We start from the raw sequence: 17,718 nt of genomic DNA, 5'->3' as shown, positions 1-17,718 counted from the left end.
TTTCCTGATTATTGTTATTTCTTGGGTCTAAGTTGAAATGGTACTCATTCTAGATGTTTTCCATGACACCTCACAGAGGGACATACAGACATACATGTAGCACTTTATTAAAATTTTACCTTTTCTACCTTTAAATAGACTCAAGCTCTGCACAACAAGGGCTATATTACTTTTCTCTATCTACTAACGTGTAAGAACATTTCCTAATACAGTACCTCATATACAGTAGCTATTCCACAAACAATTTTGAATTAATGAATGAGTAACTAGAGTGACTCATATCCCTAATGCCAAATGTATTTGCAGTGAATAGCTGCTGACTGATTTCTCCTGTCCTTAGAGATGTCAGCCTCATGGAGTCTATAGACGTACTTCATATTCTTTCTAGGCTTTTCTTCATATTTCACTTGTGATAAAGTGATTGCTCTGAATTATAGCTGACCAATAATCACCTCAAATCTTGGTATATCCATTTTCACCTGTCCTTTTAGTGGTGGGAATTGTTTGGGGTTCTCACGGATCATCACGCTCCATCTAAAATGAAGTTTAAACACAAATGTTACTTAGGTCTCTGCTAATTACAAATGAAATCACAGTTCAAGAAAGAAGTCAAAGCATTCATGTGCTTGGGGAAGTGGCCTGCAGGGTGAACTCAAGCAGTGTACATAACCTCAAAGCATATTTAAGAGGGGATTCTGCTTCACAACATCCCTAGGTGAGTCTGATGGAAGGAATTTTTCTCAGAACTCTCAGAAATCAGTGTTTGTCAACCAGAGGTAGCATCATGAGCTCAAGAAATACTTTTACGAAGTGTTTATGCTAGATCCTTGCCCAAGAACTAAGGAATGAAAATCCTTGTAATTGCCCCAGATTTGTATCTTGAAAACCCACACCTCACTATAAAAGTCCTATTTATCAGATTATAGGATGATGATATTCCCTATTCTTTGGAGCAGAGAAAATATAAGCCAACTGGCACTGAATCTCCTCCCCTGCTCCCCTTTTAAGGTTTCTCTGAGGACTTGCTAATACTGTAGATTCTTTCTCAAGCGTCCGAATGCTTCCATTGGACAAGTGACTACGCATTTTGAAGGACACTCAGCAAACCCCTGAAACATGTCCACGAAGCCCCTGCTCTGTGATCTTTCGGGGGGAAGAGGCGCTTCTACAATATTGCAGGGCTACATGGCTCTCTGGTTTCTCAAAGGACAAGACCTTCCAAGTGAGCCCGCCCTTCCATCACAAGGGAGCTGGGTTCTGGACTAAGATGATATAAATAGAAGAGACACAAGGACATGGCCTTTTAGTCACTCACCTGTCTAAAATTCTCACGTTAGCCTGCTCTACTCTGTTGAGAATATCCAGTGGTGACTTGTTTTTACTCCAGACTGATCCCCAGCCAAGGACACGAGCGAGATCGTTACCAGTTCCAAGCGGGATGACTGCCAGCTGACACTGTAAGAAAAATAGAGACGCTCTTTCAGATAGTCCTTCCACCATGTTCCACTGGCTGAAAGACTTTGAGGGTGCTCTTTGGGACGGAATGGGCAGGAATAGGCCTTACAGCCAGGGGTTTTTAAAGAATTGCTTTATAGCAAGAGTAACAAGAGGGTATTTGGAGTTGAATGATATTTTCTCAAAGGAATTGGACCCCATTCTAATAATGGGGTGAGCATGTTTAGATTGGTCAAGTTAACCATTAAGCTTGTAAAAGACATGTTTATAGATAGGATGAGTGCAGACTAGGGACTTCTTGGATTAGACAGCTCCCCACTCCCACTCTTTCTAGCAATGGGTAAAGGGACTCAGCCAGGCACTCACCCTATCATGCACTTCAAAGGCATCAATCGTGGATAAGACCCAGCTCACGCTGCCATCTCCACCACAAACCAGAACGCGAAAACGAGAAAAGTTCTTAAACATACAGATCCTGCAAGGAAGAAGGGGAAAGGGCAATCATTTCATGATGAATTGGAATTTCTGTTTCTCCCAGACTGTCAGGACCTAAGAATGCCTGCTTTAGCACCCTGCTAATGGACCACTCTGCCTTCTCTTTACTTTAGCCTCGCACTCTTTGTTTATTTGGGACCACAGCTTCACAAGGCAATCTCAGAAATCAGATCTTGCCTCGACTCATCTTATTTTGTGCTTAGCCTTTCTCTGGAAACCACTAATAATCTAGTCGTCTGCTGAGTCTCAAGAAGAATACTTTGCTTGGCTGTTAGTGGCTCCCAGAAACCAGCACTGAATTGGCAAAAGATCCCATAGTAAAATAAGTCTGTAGTGAAATCCCTTTTCTTCATCCTCTGATGTCAGAGGGCATAGTTTTCTGTCTTGCCAATCAGAAAAAGTGAAGCAAGTTTGGGAGCAGGAAAAGAGACTGAAGTGATTTCTGGGAGAGAGCCAAAGGGTAAAATATTCCAGAGTCATGTATTTGTGTATCTGCTGGGATACAAGGACTAATCCCAGAAAGCTATTCTAGCCTAGACTGTTCCGTATACCCAACCATACCTCTTTAGCCCATACTTACCCTGCTTCAGGTCCGCCCTTCGACAGGTCAAATACTTGAGATGGATTAAGATACTGCTTGAATTTTCGGAGGAAGATGATCCCTTGATGATCTCCACTTTTGGAATTGATGAAGATGAGCAAGGGACAGGAACAAGTCAATGGCCAATCAAGACTCCAGAAGTCAGACGATACCACTAATTGGCCTGATAGACACACAAAAGAAAAAGAAAAAGTGCAATTGAGACGAGATAAGAAATAAGATACGATCTACATCACATTTTAAAGAGACTTTTTGGTATCATACTCAATCTCTTGCTATAGAGGAGCAGAGGGAAAGTGAGGGTATTATTACGAGGAGAGTAATGTGTTTGTTCTACTATTTCTAGGCATCCATCTATCATTTTCTGAGAAATTATTATATACCAGATATCATATTAGATATCGTTAGGGATATAGCCCCTTGACCTCAAGCCAGGATATGCTGGAAGACAATTAATGAAGAAATTGCTATAACAGCCAGATTATCAAAACTCTGTGAAGAAAATTCAAAAAAGGTTGAGAGCCCAAGAGGAGGAGCATCCCTCAAGCTAGTCCACTCTGTCTGGTCCAGTTTAGATCTCATGGTGAGAACTGAACAGACCAGGAGAAAAGGGAAAGAAAGGCTGTCATTAAGCCATGAGCTAACAACAGAGTTCCTAGCACAATGATGCATCAATATAAGGTAAAGCCAGAAACTTTAATCGCATCTCTAAGGCTAAGAAAGAGCAATTTATACTATCACACCAATTCCAATGCAGAGTGAGCCTACAGATAAATTTCATGAGGAAGAGAGGGGCGTTTAATAATCTCCAACACTGAAGTTATCCATAGAGAAGTAGGATTATAATAGCCAAATAGCAGTCTAAATAGTCAAATCCTGCCAGCTTGTGGTGAGTGTTAAAGCCTATTGGCAAAGAGATAGGCAGTGATGGTCTTCTAAGAAAGAGTATTATCAACAAATACCAGGCCCTCAAACATCTGCGCTCATGGCCTGTCAGGAATGCTCCAGAAAAAATTAACATATAGGGCAAAAATCATGTTGCTCACTCTTATGTAAGATAGGTAGATATGCTGAACTTTAAAAAAATGTATGCCTGGCAAAATCAAAGGCAGCTTCCTATAAAGTCCCAGAAGGACTGCCTCCCACTAATTGACTGGTGGGTTTTGAAGGCATTCTAAGCAGTTCTGCACCACATTTTCAACTTGTAACTACAAGGGAAATTGACTATCTTTCCTTAGCAGTATAACTTGGATGTAATTATCTTCCATGAACAAATGAAATACCATTATTAACAATTTTTAATGAAAGGTAAAATGGTATCATAATGGTAGTTTTTCACATTCATGCATGCAGGCATTCATTCACTTGTGCATTTATTCACTCATTCAACAAATATGTATGAGGATGTTCTCTGTGTCAATTCTTCTTTATGTTGGTGGACAAAATACAATTCTTATTTTAATGAAGGTAAAGTTAAAGCCCCCATCTCTCTGATTCCTGGTCTGCACTGATGTGCACAAGCTCATATGTTGGTGCCACCATGGAGTCACTTGCTGCCACACTTTTCCCACTGTGATGAACTAGACTGTGTTTTTTTCAAACTGTGAAATACATCCTTCTTATTTTAAGTTGCCTCTTGCGAAGCATATGTTCAGAGCAATGAGAAAAGTAATTAATTCACTAACTGAGGAGAGGGATATAGGAAATTGAAATCAGAGAGATGATAGTTACAAGATTTTCCTATAAAGAATTTACATAATTTTAAAAGGAAACTATTGGCCTATGTAAATATATTTTCCAGTCAAGAATTAAGAAATAGGAAAATGAAAATTATGTTAATGGTACTTACAAGTTAAATAACCATGAGAGCAGAATGGAAATGATTGTTCTAGAATCGTCTTGCAACTTTGGGCAAAGTATACTATACTATACCTTGTAGTATATTTCTATACGAGAGACAGGTAGCTGTATGCTACACTTGGTTGCTCTCCCAGTTTATTCATTAAACTACAGGGACATCTTAAGTTCTCTAAGGGTGCATCTTCTCATATGAATAATAACAGCGTGTTGCAAAGATGAATAAAACAGCCAGCATCGTGAGCTGGGCTGCAGAAATGGTAGATTCATACTCAGGTAGCCAGGCTGACTCCCAAGGTTGCTCTGAAGAGGCTGATGTCCTGTACTGTTTCACAAGTTAATTCTGTAGTTCAGATGAGCGCACAGAAAGCTGACCTGTGAAGTATGTACCCCAGGGTTGAGAAAGAGCTGCAGGCTGATGGAAATCAAGAGCAGAAAATGACCTCACCAGCCACATGAGTCAGAGTAAACAGATCGGGAAGTGTGCACCTTTGTCTTCATGCTCAGCCTCAAGGCCATAAATTATGCTGGGATAGAACAATGGAGACTTGGCTTGGCAGATTCAAGTGGGAAAGAGCACAGGGGCTTTAGGATATGAGTCAACACCCTGATGAGCCTCTTAAGAAGAGCTCATGCTTCTGTTGAGCTGCACCAACCCAGTCACCTAAGCCAGGGGACCACTAGTTTCACTGCCCTTCACTGTCTTCGCTCCACAGAAGGATGCTAAATTGGCGAAAGTCCTGCTTCCTGTTGCCCTTCCTATACTATTAAAAGTAATCTTTAATGATGTTTAAATAAATTGAACTTTTGTAATGGATCTGAGTATTTCTACATGTGTAGAAAGAAATGACAAATGACACCATGAGCTAGGCCCACTCTTCCAGGCTGAAGAAGTTTATGGAGAATGAGTTCTCGACACTACGTGGTAGCAAACATGTCCAGGAGATACTGTGAGGATTTTCTGTCTTTATGAATGCTGTGATATGACCACTGAGTTTGTGGACATGGCAGCTGGTGGACAGCAGAATAGTAGCAGAATGGTGGTCACACGATAAAATAGTGTCATGGCAGAAGCTTCGTTAGGGCCTGCTTTACTAGGCCATCAAAACTAAGTGATGTACATTTCTGTATTACATGTTTTGCTAAATAAACTTTAGTAATAGTGGAAAATTGAGAAATGGAAACACGTTAAGTAACTTGTCTAAGATCACACAGTAAATGATGGAGCGTGTCCATAGGACTAGCAGTACAGAAAGCATTAGGGAACTTTTCAGAAATGCAAATTATTGGGCCTCACCCAGGTGTGCTGAGTCAAAACCTCTGAGGGTGTGGCCCAAAAAGCTGTGTTTTAATAAACCCTTCCTGATGCGTCTGATGCATGCTTATGTTTAATAACTACTGTGTGAGTTCCTACTTTACTGGTTGGGAAGTAATTAACTTGGGGAAGTGGGAAGAGAGCATTTGAGAAGTAATAGAAGATAATACTTGATTTGAGCTATACCTTAAAGGAATTTACTAAAGACTAAGTAGAGAAAAGTGGGTAATTGAAGGTCCTGACAATTGATCGGAGCCCCTGGATGGAATCAAGGAATGCAGGAATGAATGAGCAGCAGCCCTGTCAAAGGTCACCTCAGAAGGTCACCATTTGCTTGCTGGAGAAAGGCTTTCTAGCTTGCCTGAGAGGCTGGAGTGGAATAACCGCAATACCACCATTAAGATTCTGTGACTGAGAAACACAGAAGAAGATTCCCCTCGAATGGAACATCTCATAGGGAATCCTACTCCTCGAGGGCTTATTTGTTGAGGCTAAGAAGCCCAGGAAGAGTCGAGAAGAAAGGGAGTTTTTCAAAGCCCTTTTTGAGAAGTCCAGGTTACGTAATGCATGGTAGAAAAAAAAGGGTTGTCAGTGTGATATCCAAGTGGACCAAGATTGCTGCAACATGGAAGCCAAAATGAAAAGATGCTTCATTGCACATGAGATGACACAAAACATCATCTCATTAGTTAGTATGACAACTAACTAACTAACATTACTAACATACTAACATTAGTTAGTATGTTAGTAGACAAGTTACTAACAGCCTAGTCTGGGCACTTCTATGTAAGGGAAAGCAATGCCATTAGCTGGTGAACCATAACAAGAATCAGACGTGCTGCAGGACGAAAATAACCTCACAGTTGATATAAACAATGAACTTCGACAAGGACAGAAACCTCAGAACATGCTTGACTTGGGCACAAATAGTTACCATCCCCATTAATATACAGTTGGGATGATCTTGTGGGATGCTAAACTATCTCCAGATAATAGTGAAGGAAACAGGAGCACAAAACCTAAGGTTGTAGCCTGAATTCCATGCTCAGAGAAACTTCCTCTTGCAGCAGATGGAAACAAGTACAGGGACTCTCAGCGAGATATTATGGAGAGAGAGAGAGAGAGAGAGAGAGAGAGAGAGAGAGAGAGAGAGAGAGAGAGATCTTGAACACACAGTTCCAAATGAGAGTTCTCCATCAAATCCCTCCCATCAGGACTTAGAGAACCCCATAGAAGAGGAGGCAAAAAGAATTTAAGAGCCAGAAGGGATGGAGGACACCAGGAGAACAAGGCCCTCTAAATCAACACGAGCAAAGCTCAAATGAACTCACAGAGACTGAAGCAGCAAGCACAGGCCCGACACGTGTATAGGTCCTTTGTGTATATATTATAGCTGCCAGTTTAGTATTTTTATGAAAGTCTTGAGTGTGTGCACGAGTAGGTCTCTTCCTTCTGCCTTCTTTTGGGACTCTTTTCCTTCTCTTGGTTTGCCTTGTTCAAACTCAATGTAATTTTTCTATTTTATCTTATCCTATTTTATTTTGCTATGTTTTATTGTTATCTCTTAGAGACAGAAAAGGAGTGGATGTGGATAGCAGGGGAGGCGAGGAGGAACTGGGAGGAGTGGAGAGAGGGGAAACTGTAATCAGGATTGTATAAAAAATAATCTATTTTCAGTAAAAGGGGAGAAATAAATGAATGGTAATGATGCAAGAAAAAAGTAGATTGACTTTTTATGAGTCGCCTGAATTTGTTCAGGTAATTAATGTATCAATTCTTCATGTATCAATTCCATTTTCCCTAAACCTCTTTGTTCTTTTTTTCTAGTCAACCATCTCTCATTGATAAAGTTCTTCTCCTCTTTATTCAGTTGTCGAGTAGGTGATGTTATGAAGATAAATATTTGAATAGATCTGAGAATAATATATTTATGCATCTCTGAATGAATTAGCTTTTGTTTCTTTATATGGTACTATGAGGCACATGCTTACACTTGCTTCAGAAACTTCTGGAAATTGCTCATTCAATAGCCTGATGCTTGTCTACACCCATATTTTTTGTCAACATTTCTGACACTTACCTGATATCCAAGTGTCTCTATCATTGCTTTGTTACTTAAAATATGCACCATCCAATTGTTAGTTGTTGTGTTATACCAAAACCTTGAATTCATCATGATTACTTATTGTATAATGTCTAATTTAGAACTCAAGAACCTTGTGAAAATAACTTTCAATAAATTCTTATTGACCAGAAAGTGACAAAATATCAGTGAAGAGTGCTGGGGCAATAACCATGCTAGTCTCATATTTGGCAACAATTCTGATGTTAGTTCCCATTTTAAACATAATATAACCTAGGTTTTCCATGGGTTTTGAACCACTGGATCAAAAATCTATGAGATTTATTTTCTAGAATAGGTAGTATTTCAGAATCTTTTCAAAAAGTTAATAAAGCTGAAATTAATTTTGAACAATCAGAAAGAATTTTGACAGTCTACAGAGAACATGCCCATACACAATACACATACACCAGAGCACTACACTCATCACTAAAACGTTTGAAGGCTTAACGGTTAGCTTTTGGATGCACACATACAAATTCGCATTTTCCCCCAGATAATTTACTAGTTGTGGAGAATAATTCATGCCCCCCTCCCCAGCCTTTATACCTTCCCTCCCTCCCCAGTGTGTTTCTGAAGTAATGGTCAACCTACTCACCATCGCCTCGAGGGTCGCTCAGCGCCGTAGGCGGTACGATCGATGAGCGACGACTTCCAAAGGAACATTCCTTGGAAAACCGCCTCTGGCAGGCGCTGTGCACCTGAAACGATAAGAGCACAAGAGAAAAAGGAAGGGGAGAGAGAAGAAGAAAAGATTGATTAGTCTTCAGTTCCATCCCAAGATTGGGCCTTTCTATTTCAAGTCTCCTTTTCTGACACTGGTACTATCTACATAAGCCTTAACTCACCTAACACCACCCCACCCCATTCTGCTGTGAAGCTGCAATATCCCTGAAGGTGTAGTCCTCTGGCCCTCTCGAAGGTGTCTTTCTGAAGATTCCCAACTACAGGTACTGCACTGTCACCAGCCTTAGGACATAATCATGGTAGCCTGCAGAATGGGAAATTTCATTGTATTTCAAAAGTCCTAATCCTGATAGGATTTTTATATTTCAATCTTTAGAACAACTTTATGTGGTGGGAAAAGCATCACTGAGCTCATTTTAGGCACGAGCATGTGCGAAAGCCCAAAGAGGTCAAGGGTCTTACTCAAGGTCAAATAGCTGGAAAGTGTCAAAGCAGACTTCCCGGCAAGCTGCCATTCTTCCTAGATTTCAAACCTCTTCAAGCTCCACATTCTAAACAACTGCACTTTCTAGGGACATGAGCCTGGCATGGCTATTCAAAGTGAATTAAAAAGAGGCCAGTGGACATAATATTCAGGGAAGAAGCTCACTTCAGTTTCTTTTCATCTTAGAAAATTCAGTTTGAGAGAAACATCTAACCTTAGAAAGTCAAGATCAGAATCTCTCAATCTCTGTAATATTGATTTTTTTTTCTGGCTTAGATAGTTCCTTGTTATAGGATACTATCCTGTGCATTATAAGTTTTGAAGAATCTGCAAGATACAAATTGTATCCTTCCTATACAGTCCAGTTTGGGCCATCAAAAATGTCTCTGGATATTGCAAAATGTCTACTGGAGCAAAAATTATACTCAGTTGAGGTCTAGTGCTTCCAAGACTTGGTATTATTATAGTTAGGACTATGGTCTTATTAGAATTATTTATTAATCAAGACTTTATTTTTGCTGGCAATATGACCTTGGGTCTACCTTTCTGAACCCCCACATTACTCATCTGTAAAATGGGCACAATGAGGCTTATTTCAATGTTGTTCTAATGATTGAGATCATGAATAGAAGATATTTATTACACAGTGGCAATGATAATTTTTTAGTCATTGTTATTAACCATTAATAAAGATTATAAGTTTCTAGGAAGTAATGAATGAGGGAGGAATCCTTTCTTAAGGATAGACTCCAGAATTTATTTCTAATTGTTCATATTGCCATTTGAGAATTCAGCTTTTCTCATTGCCAGGATGGCTTTGTCAATTAATAAGCATCAGATTATGAACACTTTAAATCTTTCTCTCAAAGACTCCCCCGTCATTTACAAAAGGCAAGTTACTGGGCTCTGTACTATAGAATTTATAGAATGCATTTTGTTGTAAGGGTCTCTGAGCTACCTATCTATTTACTTATTTATCCCTGTATAGTTCCAGACAATCCCCAATCTACCTCTTCTCTAAGAATAAGCTTCAAGTATCAAAGCTATGAAAAGAGACTCACCGTAGATTCACACCAGAGGCAGCGGAAGTCTTGAAGCCTGTGATGACTACCACAGCTCTCGTGACATACTGCACAACGAGAGTCGGCAGGTATGCTTCCTTCTACCCACTGATGGGGCATTGTTTGCTAAAGTGGAAAAAGGCAAAAGACAGAAATTAGTGATAAAAGAAGGAAGACTGGGCTAATTATTCTACTCTCGGAGAACATGAGCTAAGAGTCTCATGAACCTGCCCTCAACGCTACTGACTAATGAAAGGTGGCAGTTGGGGTTTAACTCAATGATATTCATTGGGTCATTGGATCCTATGGAAGAGGAAGAGACTGCTTTGCTGGTCTAGTGACAGGAAGAATTCTTCCTTTCCCTGTGTGTCATGACTTTAAATGAGTCAGAGAAGGTGTCTGTGGAGGATATGGCTGGTACTTACTATTTCATCAGCAGGTAGAAGGAGGTCATCGGTTACGGACAAAGTATTCCACTTGCAGTCTTTGCTCGCTCTCAATGCACATAATTTGTGTGATTTCACCTTGCAGACTGTGAAAGGAGGAAAAGAAAATAGGTGTGAGTCTAGTGACAATGAGAACTCTAATTCCCTTCCTTAAGCTTCTCTGGAGGTTAGAATCCAAGAGCTTTCTATATAGTTTTGACCTACTTCCAAAGACCTACTTCTATGTGAACCAGTTCCTTTGGATTCTTTGCTAGCTAAGCGTCCTGTTACCCATTTTACATTAAAATAGTAGGAAAGAACGGATTTCTGACTTTTCAATCCTTCTGACCATATAGTTCCATCTTCTTATAGCCAACCCTCCGTTTTTACTCATGAGAACATCCCTTCCTGCATGTTTCCTTTTCCCTCCCGCGGGATTAACTTCACACAAAGACTTAGACTGGATCTGCAATACTAACGCAGTAGGAGACCCTTCGTGCCTAGCTCTACCCTGTGAGCTCTGCTTTTTAAAGGAAGAGAAAGATACCTTCACAGATGATGGCATCTCGAGATAAGGCAGGAATGCTCTCGCGACAAACATTGCAGAACTGTGTCCGAGGACTATGGCTGGAATACCAGTAGTGCATTCCGATAAGGTAAGGATTGTTTTCGGCTGCAGGTATCTAAAACAGATCAAAGAGAAGAAAAAAATGGAGGTTAACCACAGAGGTGGACTCAGGAAGACCACAAATTCCTCTGCTAGGGCTAATATAGCCCTAGTGTAGGTGACAAAGCATGTGAAGGAGAGGGCCAGTAGGTACAGTTCCCACTTTTTGTTTTAATTTCTTTTGGTTGCTGGCTTCAGAAGGGAAAAAGAAATAGATGGGAATGATTTCAAATAGGAGCTGAAGACAGAAGCAAGGGTCTTTCTTTACCTTGCTCAGCCACTATATTAGTTTAGTCCAAGCAAAATTTGTTGATTGGTCTTGGCTCTCTTTAAATAGAAAGCAAAAGAAAGGGGTGGGCTGGAAATTGAGGGCTATCCAAATGCTCAGACAAAGAACGGCAGGTGCAAGGCTCATACACAGAACTCGGCAATACCTGCAAGGCTTTCGCTTTCTTAATACAGCTGCCAAGTGAGCAGAACATTACTCTACTTGGACAACACTTAAAAGACCTTTAAATCCTCTTTGCATGAGCTTTTTCCTCTTTTGAAATCCATGCTTTGACTGCCTACAGCAGTTTCTTGGTTAATCATTTTAATTCATCCAATAAGTTATTAAACAAATACTTACTGAATCACTATTACATGCTTGCAATTTTTCAAAGCATTTGAGATATAATCATTAACAAGACACAGTCCTTATCCTTATGGTGACATTCTGCTTACTGTCTTCTTTCATACTATTCCTTTTAACCTTTTTGTTATCATGCCTGTGAACACAGCATCTGCATATCACAGCCTGACATTCACCACTACAGGAAAGGCACAGCCTCGCCATGTGACAGCAATGGTTTGAGTTGCATGGATGTACAGGCACTGAAACCCCCTGACTTTGTTCTGTGTTTATTTTCACAGGACTTCCCTCTCTTTTTTCTAGTTCCCATGAATATATCCATTTCTACACTGCCTTTTTTTTTTAAAAAAAAATAGAGTTTAGACATAGACTCACGAGAGTTTTTTTTATTTTTGTCATTATAATGGGTTGTGCGTAAAAGACATGGTAAGATTTTGAAAGAACAATACATTCTCTCAGATGTAAGCTGACAATAGTCCCTTAAAAGGGTTGCTGTTGAGGGCTCCAACTTAAGTTTGCACTTAGTCCATTTATTGGAATTAGCCATCCAAGACATAGCCTGCACATAATGCTTTCTGATCTCTATTCCCCACGGGTATGCTGGCTATGTGGGAAACTACTGTCGGACTGAAGCGGACTTTTTTTGGTAGATAAAGCTACTCTGATGAGCTAATTTTTGGAATTGCTTTGCGATGGGAAGTTTGTCATATAGTGACACCTGAAAAGCCCTAGGTCTAGAAACACCAGACTGGAAGGCACCGAGTCTTGACACTGGCACTCTGAGCTCACAGTTCCTTTCTACTCCTAAGGCTGCTGTCTAAAACTAAACAAGCCCCTCTCCTCCTCTCATTTTCCTTCTCTTCCCTCCAAATTACCAGGAACCTATGACCATATGCTGTGTAACACAATAAGCGCTGGAGCTACAGAGATCAGTAAGTCACATAGATCAAGGAACTCACTCTACTGGAGGAAACTAATTCTCAAACAGATAGTCATAACATGGTGACAATACATTTTTAAAGACTGTACAAGGCTCTACAGGAGCAAGCAGGAGAAATGAAGAACTCTTGATTATGTATTAACTATAATGGAATTCATATTTAATGGACATTGCCTGGGTTCAGTTGTTAAGGAAGTGGGATTTATATCTCTCATGTTTATCTTATTCTGGGAGAAAAGTTTGATGCAACCAGTCCTGGATGAGTATGTGTGGTAGTTTGAATTGTATGTCCTCCAAAATACGTTCAAGTCCTAACCTTTGGTACCTGAGAATATGACTTGATTGGGAAACACTATCCTAACAGATGTAACCAAGTGGGACTTAATTCAAGGACTGGTGTCTTCCTAAGAATAAGAAAGTATGAAAAGAGATGCAGTCAGAGAGAACACCTTGTGATGATATAGAGTACACAGACACACAGGAGAGAACATCACGTGACCGTGGGTGCAGAGAGTCAGCCAAGAAATATTAAGGTTTGTCTGTAATCACCAGACTGTAGGAAGAGACAAAGAAGGATCCTCTTTCTAGAACCTTCAAAGAGACTCGGACCCTTTCACAAACTCAAATCCAGATCTCTACCTGCTAGAAATATGAGGGCATAACTGCTGTTCAGCACACCCAGTTTTTGTTTGTTCCAGCAATCCTGGAAAAGGAATGAAGATTTTCAAATTGAGATGCAGATGTTTCTGCATCAGGCACTAGAAATAGGAAACTGCTGTGACCTTTGTCTAGTATATCAATACTATGAATTTTGAGACAGATGATCTTGAGAAGACTACGCTGCCTTGAGTAGAGTGCTATTAGGAATATGAACTGCTTCTGGTACAGTCTCCGATGCAGGAGAGTGGCAGAAAGGCAATATTTTTTAGAGTGGAAGAGAACCATGTCATTGCCCTGTTAGATGAAAGCCGAGTGTTGAAATGATGAACTTGAACCTTTGGCTGTCAAAACTTTCAAGCAAAGTATGAAGGTACAGTCTGTTTTCTTTCTGCTGCTTATAGAAAATGAAACAGGAAAGAGATATGTTGCTGTGGAAACCGTTCTTAGTCTATTTGGCTTTCCATATACAGAGTGGGTGGCTTAAACAATGGAAAGATATCTTCTCACTGCTTGGAGATGGGGAAGCTCAAAAGCAAACAGTCAACCAATATATTTCCCAAGGCCGTCCTTCATGGCATGGATGTGGTCACTTTCTCTATCTGCTTGCATGACTTTTACTTAAAACAGGCATATGAAGAAAGAAAGTGATTTTTTTTTTCTCATGAGGCCATCAGCCCTACTGGATTTAGTATCCGTGTTTATGGCTCCATTTGACATTAATCACATCCTTCAAGTCTTATTTCTAAGCACAGTCACATTTAGAGCTAAGCTTCAACATATGAGTTTGGGGTAGGGTTACAGTTCAACTCATAAAAGATTTACTAAGTAAAAAGTGGGCAGACCTTGAAGATTTGGCAACTTCTCAACCTATTTATATTTCAAGCACAAAATAGTCACTCTGGTGTCAACATCCATGATATGGGTAGACAAAGCTTTTCTGGGAAAATTCAGTATGGGACACTAGGTTTAAATCAGTGATCTCAGCAGAATACCGTTGCCATAGACTGAGAAGCTCAAGACACAAGAGTCGATGAAAGGTTATGTGACTACTGAGACTCTACAGCAGCCAAGTGCTGAAGAAAGCTATCCTGCTGTGGGTTTGCATTGTTCCTTCAGGAAAACAGAATAATGGGTTCCATTGATGACTTGGAGGCCAGCAATGCTGGTGAGAGACTCCAGTTTGTTATTTTGGCCAACATAGGAGTATGGGCCTATTGGAGGAAGTCATTGCCTCTTTCGTTCCAGAGGGTGGGGTTGTCTCCTAGATTCCAGAAGGTGAGGTTGCTTTTTTTTTCAGAGAGAAGATGCCACTCAGGTGGGCTGAAAAAGTGAAGCCAGGCGACAACGCTGCGCCACAGAAAATTAGCTGTAGGCCTGTAAGCCTAATGGAACTCGCCTTTCTGGGTCGCCAGCTTTCTTTAGATAAGCAGCCCTTTCAGTTCTTCTATTTTACCATTTCAGAATGGGAATGTCTATCTTCCACTACTTCCACTACGGAATTTTAGAAGCAGATAAATTGTTTTAGAGGTGTCACATGCCCACAGGTAGAGGAGAAATATTGCCCCCAGAAGGAACATACACAGAGTACAGAAAGGAACATGCAAGAAGTCTTTCTGGTACCTCACTGGTATTCTTAGAAAAGAGAAAATTTTGAGTACAGACACAGAGAGAACAACTTGGGAAGATACAAAAAAAAGAAAAATAGACACACAGGAAAGCCCAATGCAATGGCCCAGGCAGAGACTGGAATAGTACGTGGCAAGTCCAAAAACACCAAGGATATCCTGTAACCACCAAAACCTAGGAAGGGGCAAAGGATTCCTCCCGAAGGCCGTCACAGAGACATGGCTGTACTCACACTCTGATTTCGGACTTCGGGCCTCCAAGATAAGAGAAGACATTTTTGTTTTTGTGTTTTACATTTCTCCAATGTAAGAGAATACATTTCTATTTTTTTGTTTTTACTTAAAGCAGGATTTCATGTCCTCAAATTTAGTAGTTAGCTGAGGATGACCTTGAACTTCTCTTAAGTGATAAGAACATAGGGATTTATAAATTACACCCAGTTTGTAAATTTGTGTCCTTTAAGTCCCAAAGTTTTTTTGGTAATTTGTTATAGCAGCCATGAACTGGCATAGTATGTCACTACAGGCATTTCTATTTGCTGATATGGATTTTTAAAAATCAAATTTGACAGTAACTGATGGAAGCAGATACAGAGATCCACAGCTAAGCACTGGACAGAGCTCCTGGAGTCCAGTCGAAGAGAGGGAGGAGCGATAATATGAGCAAAGGGGTCAAGACCATGATGGGGACACCCACAGAAACAGTTGACCCGAGCTTGTGGGAGCTCACTGAGTCTAGACTGTCAGCTGGGGAAGCTGTACAGGAGACTGAACTAGGCCCTCTGAATGTGGGTGACAGTTGTGTGGCTTGGGCAATTTGTGGGACCACTGGCAGTGGAACCAATATTTATCTCTATGGCATGAAATGGCTCTTTGGAGCCCATTCCCTATGAAAGGATACCTTGCTTAGTCTAGATACGGGGGCAGGGAGGTGCGTGGGGGCGTGCGGGGAGTGGGGGCTTGGTCCTGCCTCAAGTGATGTGACAGACTTTGTTGACTCCCCATGGGAGGCCTCACCCTCTCTGAGGAGTAGATAGGGGTTGGGGTGGGGAGAAGGTGGGGGAAGCAGGAGGATGGGAGGGAGAGTGGACTGGGGTTGATATGTAAAATAAAAAAGACTGTTTTCTTTTTAAAAAAGAATACATAAATAAATCAAATTTGAAGACATATTCAAAACTGTAGCAGGCATACAAATTGCTAAGAAATGTTAGTTGGCCTAAACTTCTCAGGGCCTAATTGTTGGGTATTTGTGTTTGATTTTTATCATCTCTAAAATATACACTCCATTGCTCCAATCAGACTCTTACTCTCAATAGACTGAATGGTTGTGTAACACCTCCCCCACCACCACCACACACACACACACTCTACTGAAAGCCCAACTCTCAATGTGGCTGTATTACTAGAGAGCCTTTGAGAAATGACTATGTTCTCAGGGTGGAGCCATAATGAATAATATTAGTTCCTATATAAGAACCTTCAGAATTCTCTCCCTTTTCCTTTGTCATGTGAAGAGACAGCACAAAGCCTGTGCGATAGAAAGTAGGCCTTTGTCAGACAGAGTTTATCAGTAATATCACCTCCAATAAGAAGCAGATGAATCAATTCCAAGATATATATATATATATATATATATATATATATATATATATATATGCACCCTAGTAAGACTGAATCATAAATAAGAGAAAATCAGAGAGGAACAATGACAAGTAATGAAATGAATAAATAATAAAATGCCATTCACCAAAGAGCATCCCAGGCCCAGAGAGCATCACTGCCTAATTCTATCAAATATTTAAAATAGAAAGAAGGGATGTAGCTGTAATTCAGTGGTAAATTTATTGCCTTGAGTGCATGAAGCATGAGTTTGTGCCTCAGAACCACAAGAAATACCAAACAAGTTTCTAAAAATCATCTATAGAATCAAAGAATGAATGATACTCAGAAACTCATGCTACAAGACTTGCATTTCCTTGATGCTAAAGTAGTAGAAAGACTATTATAAAAAAATAAATTAACTTGTAGGCCAATGTCTCTGATGACGATAGATGCAAAAATCCTCAGCAAAATGCAGCAAACCGAGTTAGATAACCACAATCAAGTGGGATTTTCCTCACTGGGATTCAAAGTAGTTTAGCATATTCAAATCAACAAAAGTGATATATATTATTTTAACAAATTCAAGTATAAATTAGTAGGACCATCTCAACAGATGCAGAAAAAGCATTTGACAAAATACAGCATCCCTGCTAGATAGATCTCAGCAGGTTATATGCAAGAGGAGTGTACCCAAACATAGCGAAGGCCATTTATGACGAATCCATAGATAACGCAGTTCTCAGCAGTGGAGAGCAGAGAGCTTTCTCTCTATGATCAAGGACAAAACAGAGAGCCAAATGTCACTCCTTTTCAGCACAGTACTGGAAGTCCTAGCAGAGCAATTGGGGAAGAGAGAGAACTAAGAACCATTCTAATAGAAAAGGAAAATGTAAAATTGTCTCTATTTGCTGATGATTCTATTATATCCATTGTTCTTAGACTAGAAAAAAGCATTAAAAATGGTGAGTTATGTAAAGTTGTGGGGTACAAAAGCAGAATCCAAGAATCATTTGTGTTTCTGTATGCTAATAACTATCTACCAAAAATATTAAGAAAATAATCATACTTATAGAAGTGAGTTTAAAGTTTGG

The 17,718-nt window shown here is 40.1% G+C and overlaps 1 protein-coding gene across 1 annotated transcript in view; it reads right to left on the bottom strand.

Moving 5' to 3' along the window:
- Dgkk (diacylglycerol kinase kappa) overlaps positions 1–17,718 on the bottom strand; it is a 123,753-nt gene that overhangs the window by 36,757 nt on the left and 69,278 nt on the right. Inside the window, exons 5-12 of the mRNA XM_085684309.2 lie at positions 11,050–11,185; positions 10,503–10,609; positions 10,078–10,203; positions 8,444–8,546; positions 2,531–2,714; positions 1,822–1,930; positions 1,316–1,455; positions 453–534 (exon numbers count right to left, since the gene is read on the bottom strand). Of these exons, the coding sequence (XP_085540435.1) occupies positions 453–534; positions 1,316–1,455; positions 1,822–1,930; positions 2,531–2,714; positions 8,444–8,546; positions 10,078–10,203; positions 10,503–10,609; positions 11,050–11,185 (987 nt within the window). The remainder of the gene's footprint in view (positions 1–452; positions 535–1,315; positions 1,456–1,821; positions 1,931–2,530; positions 2,715–8,443; positions 8,547–10,077; positions 10,204–10,502; positions 10,610–11,049; positions 11,186–17,718) is intronic.

This window comes from Myodes glareolus, chromosome X (assembly GCF_982192425.1).
Source record: "Myodes glareolus chromosome X, mMyoGla1.1, whole genome shotgun sequence".
NCBI lineage: Eukaryota > Metazoa > Chordata > Mammalia > Rodentia > Cricetidae > Myodes > Myodes glareolus.
Note: the sequence above shows the minus strand (reverse complement) of the source record. Positions and strands in the feature narration are given on the sequence as shown.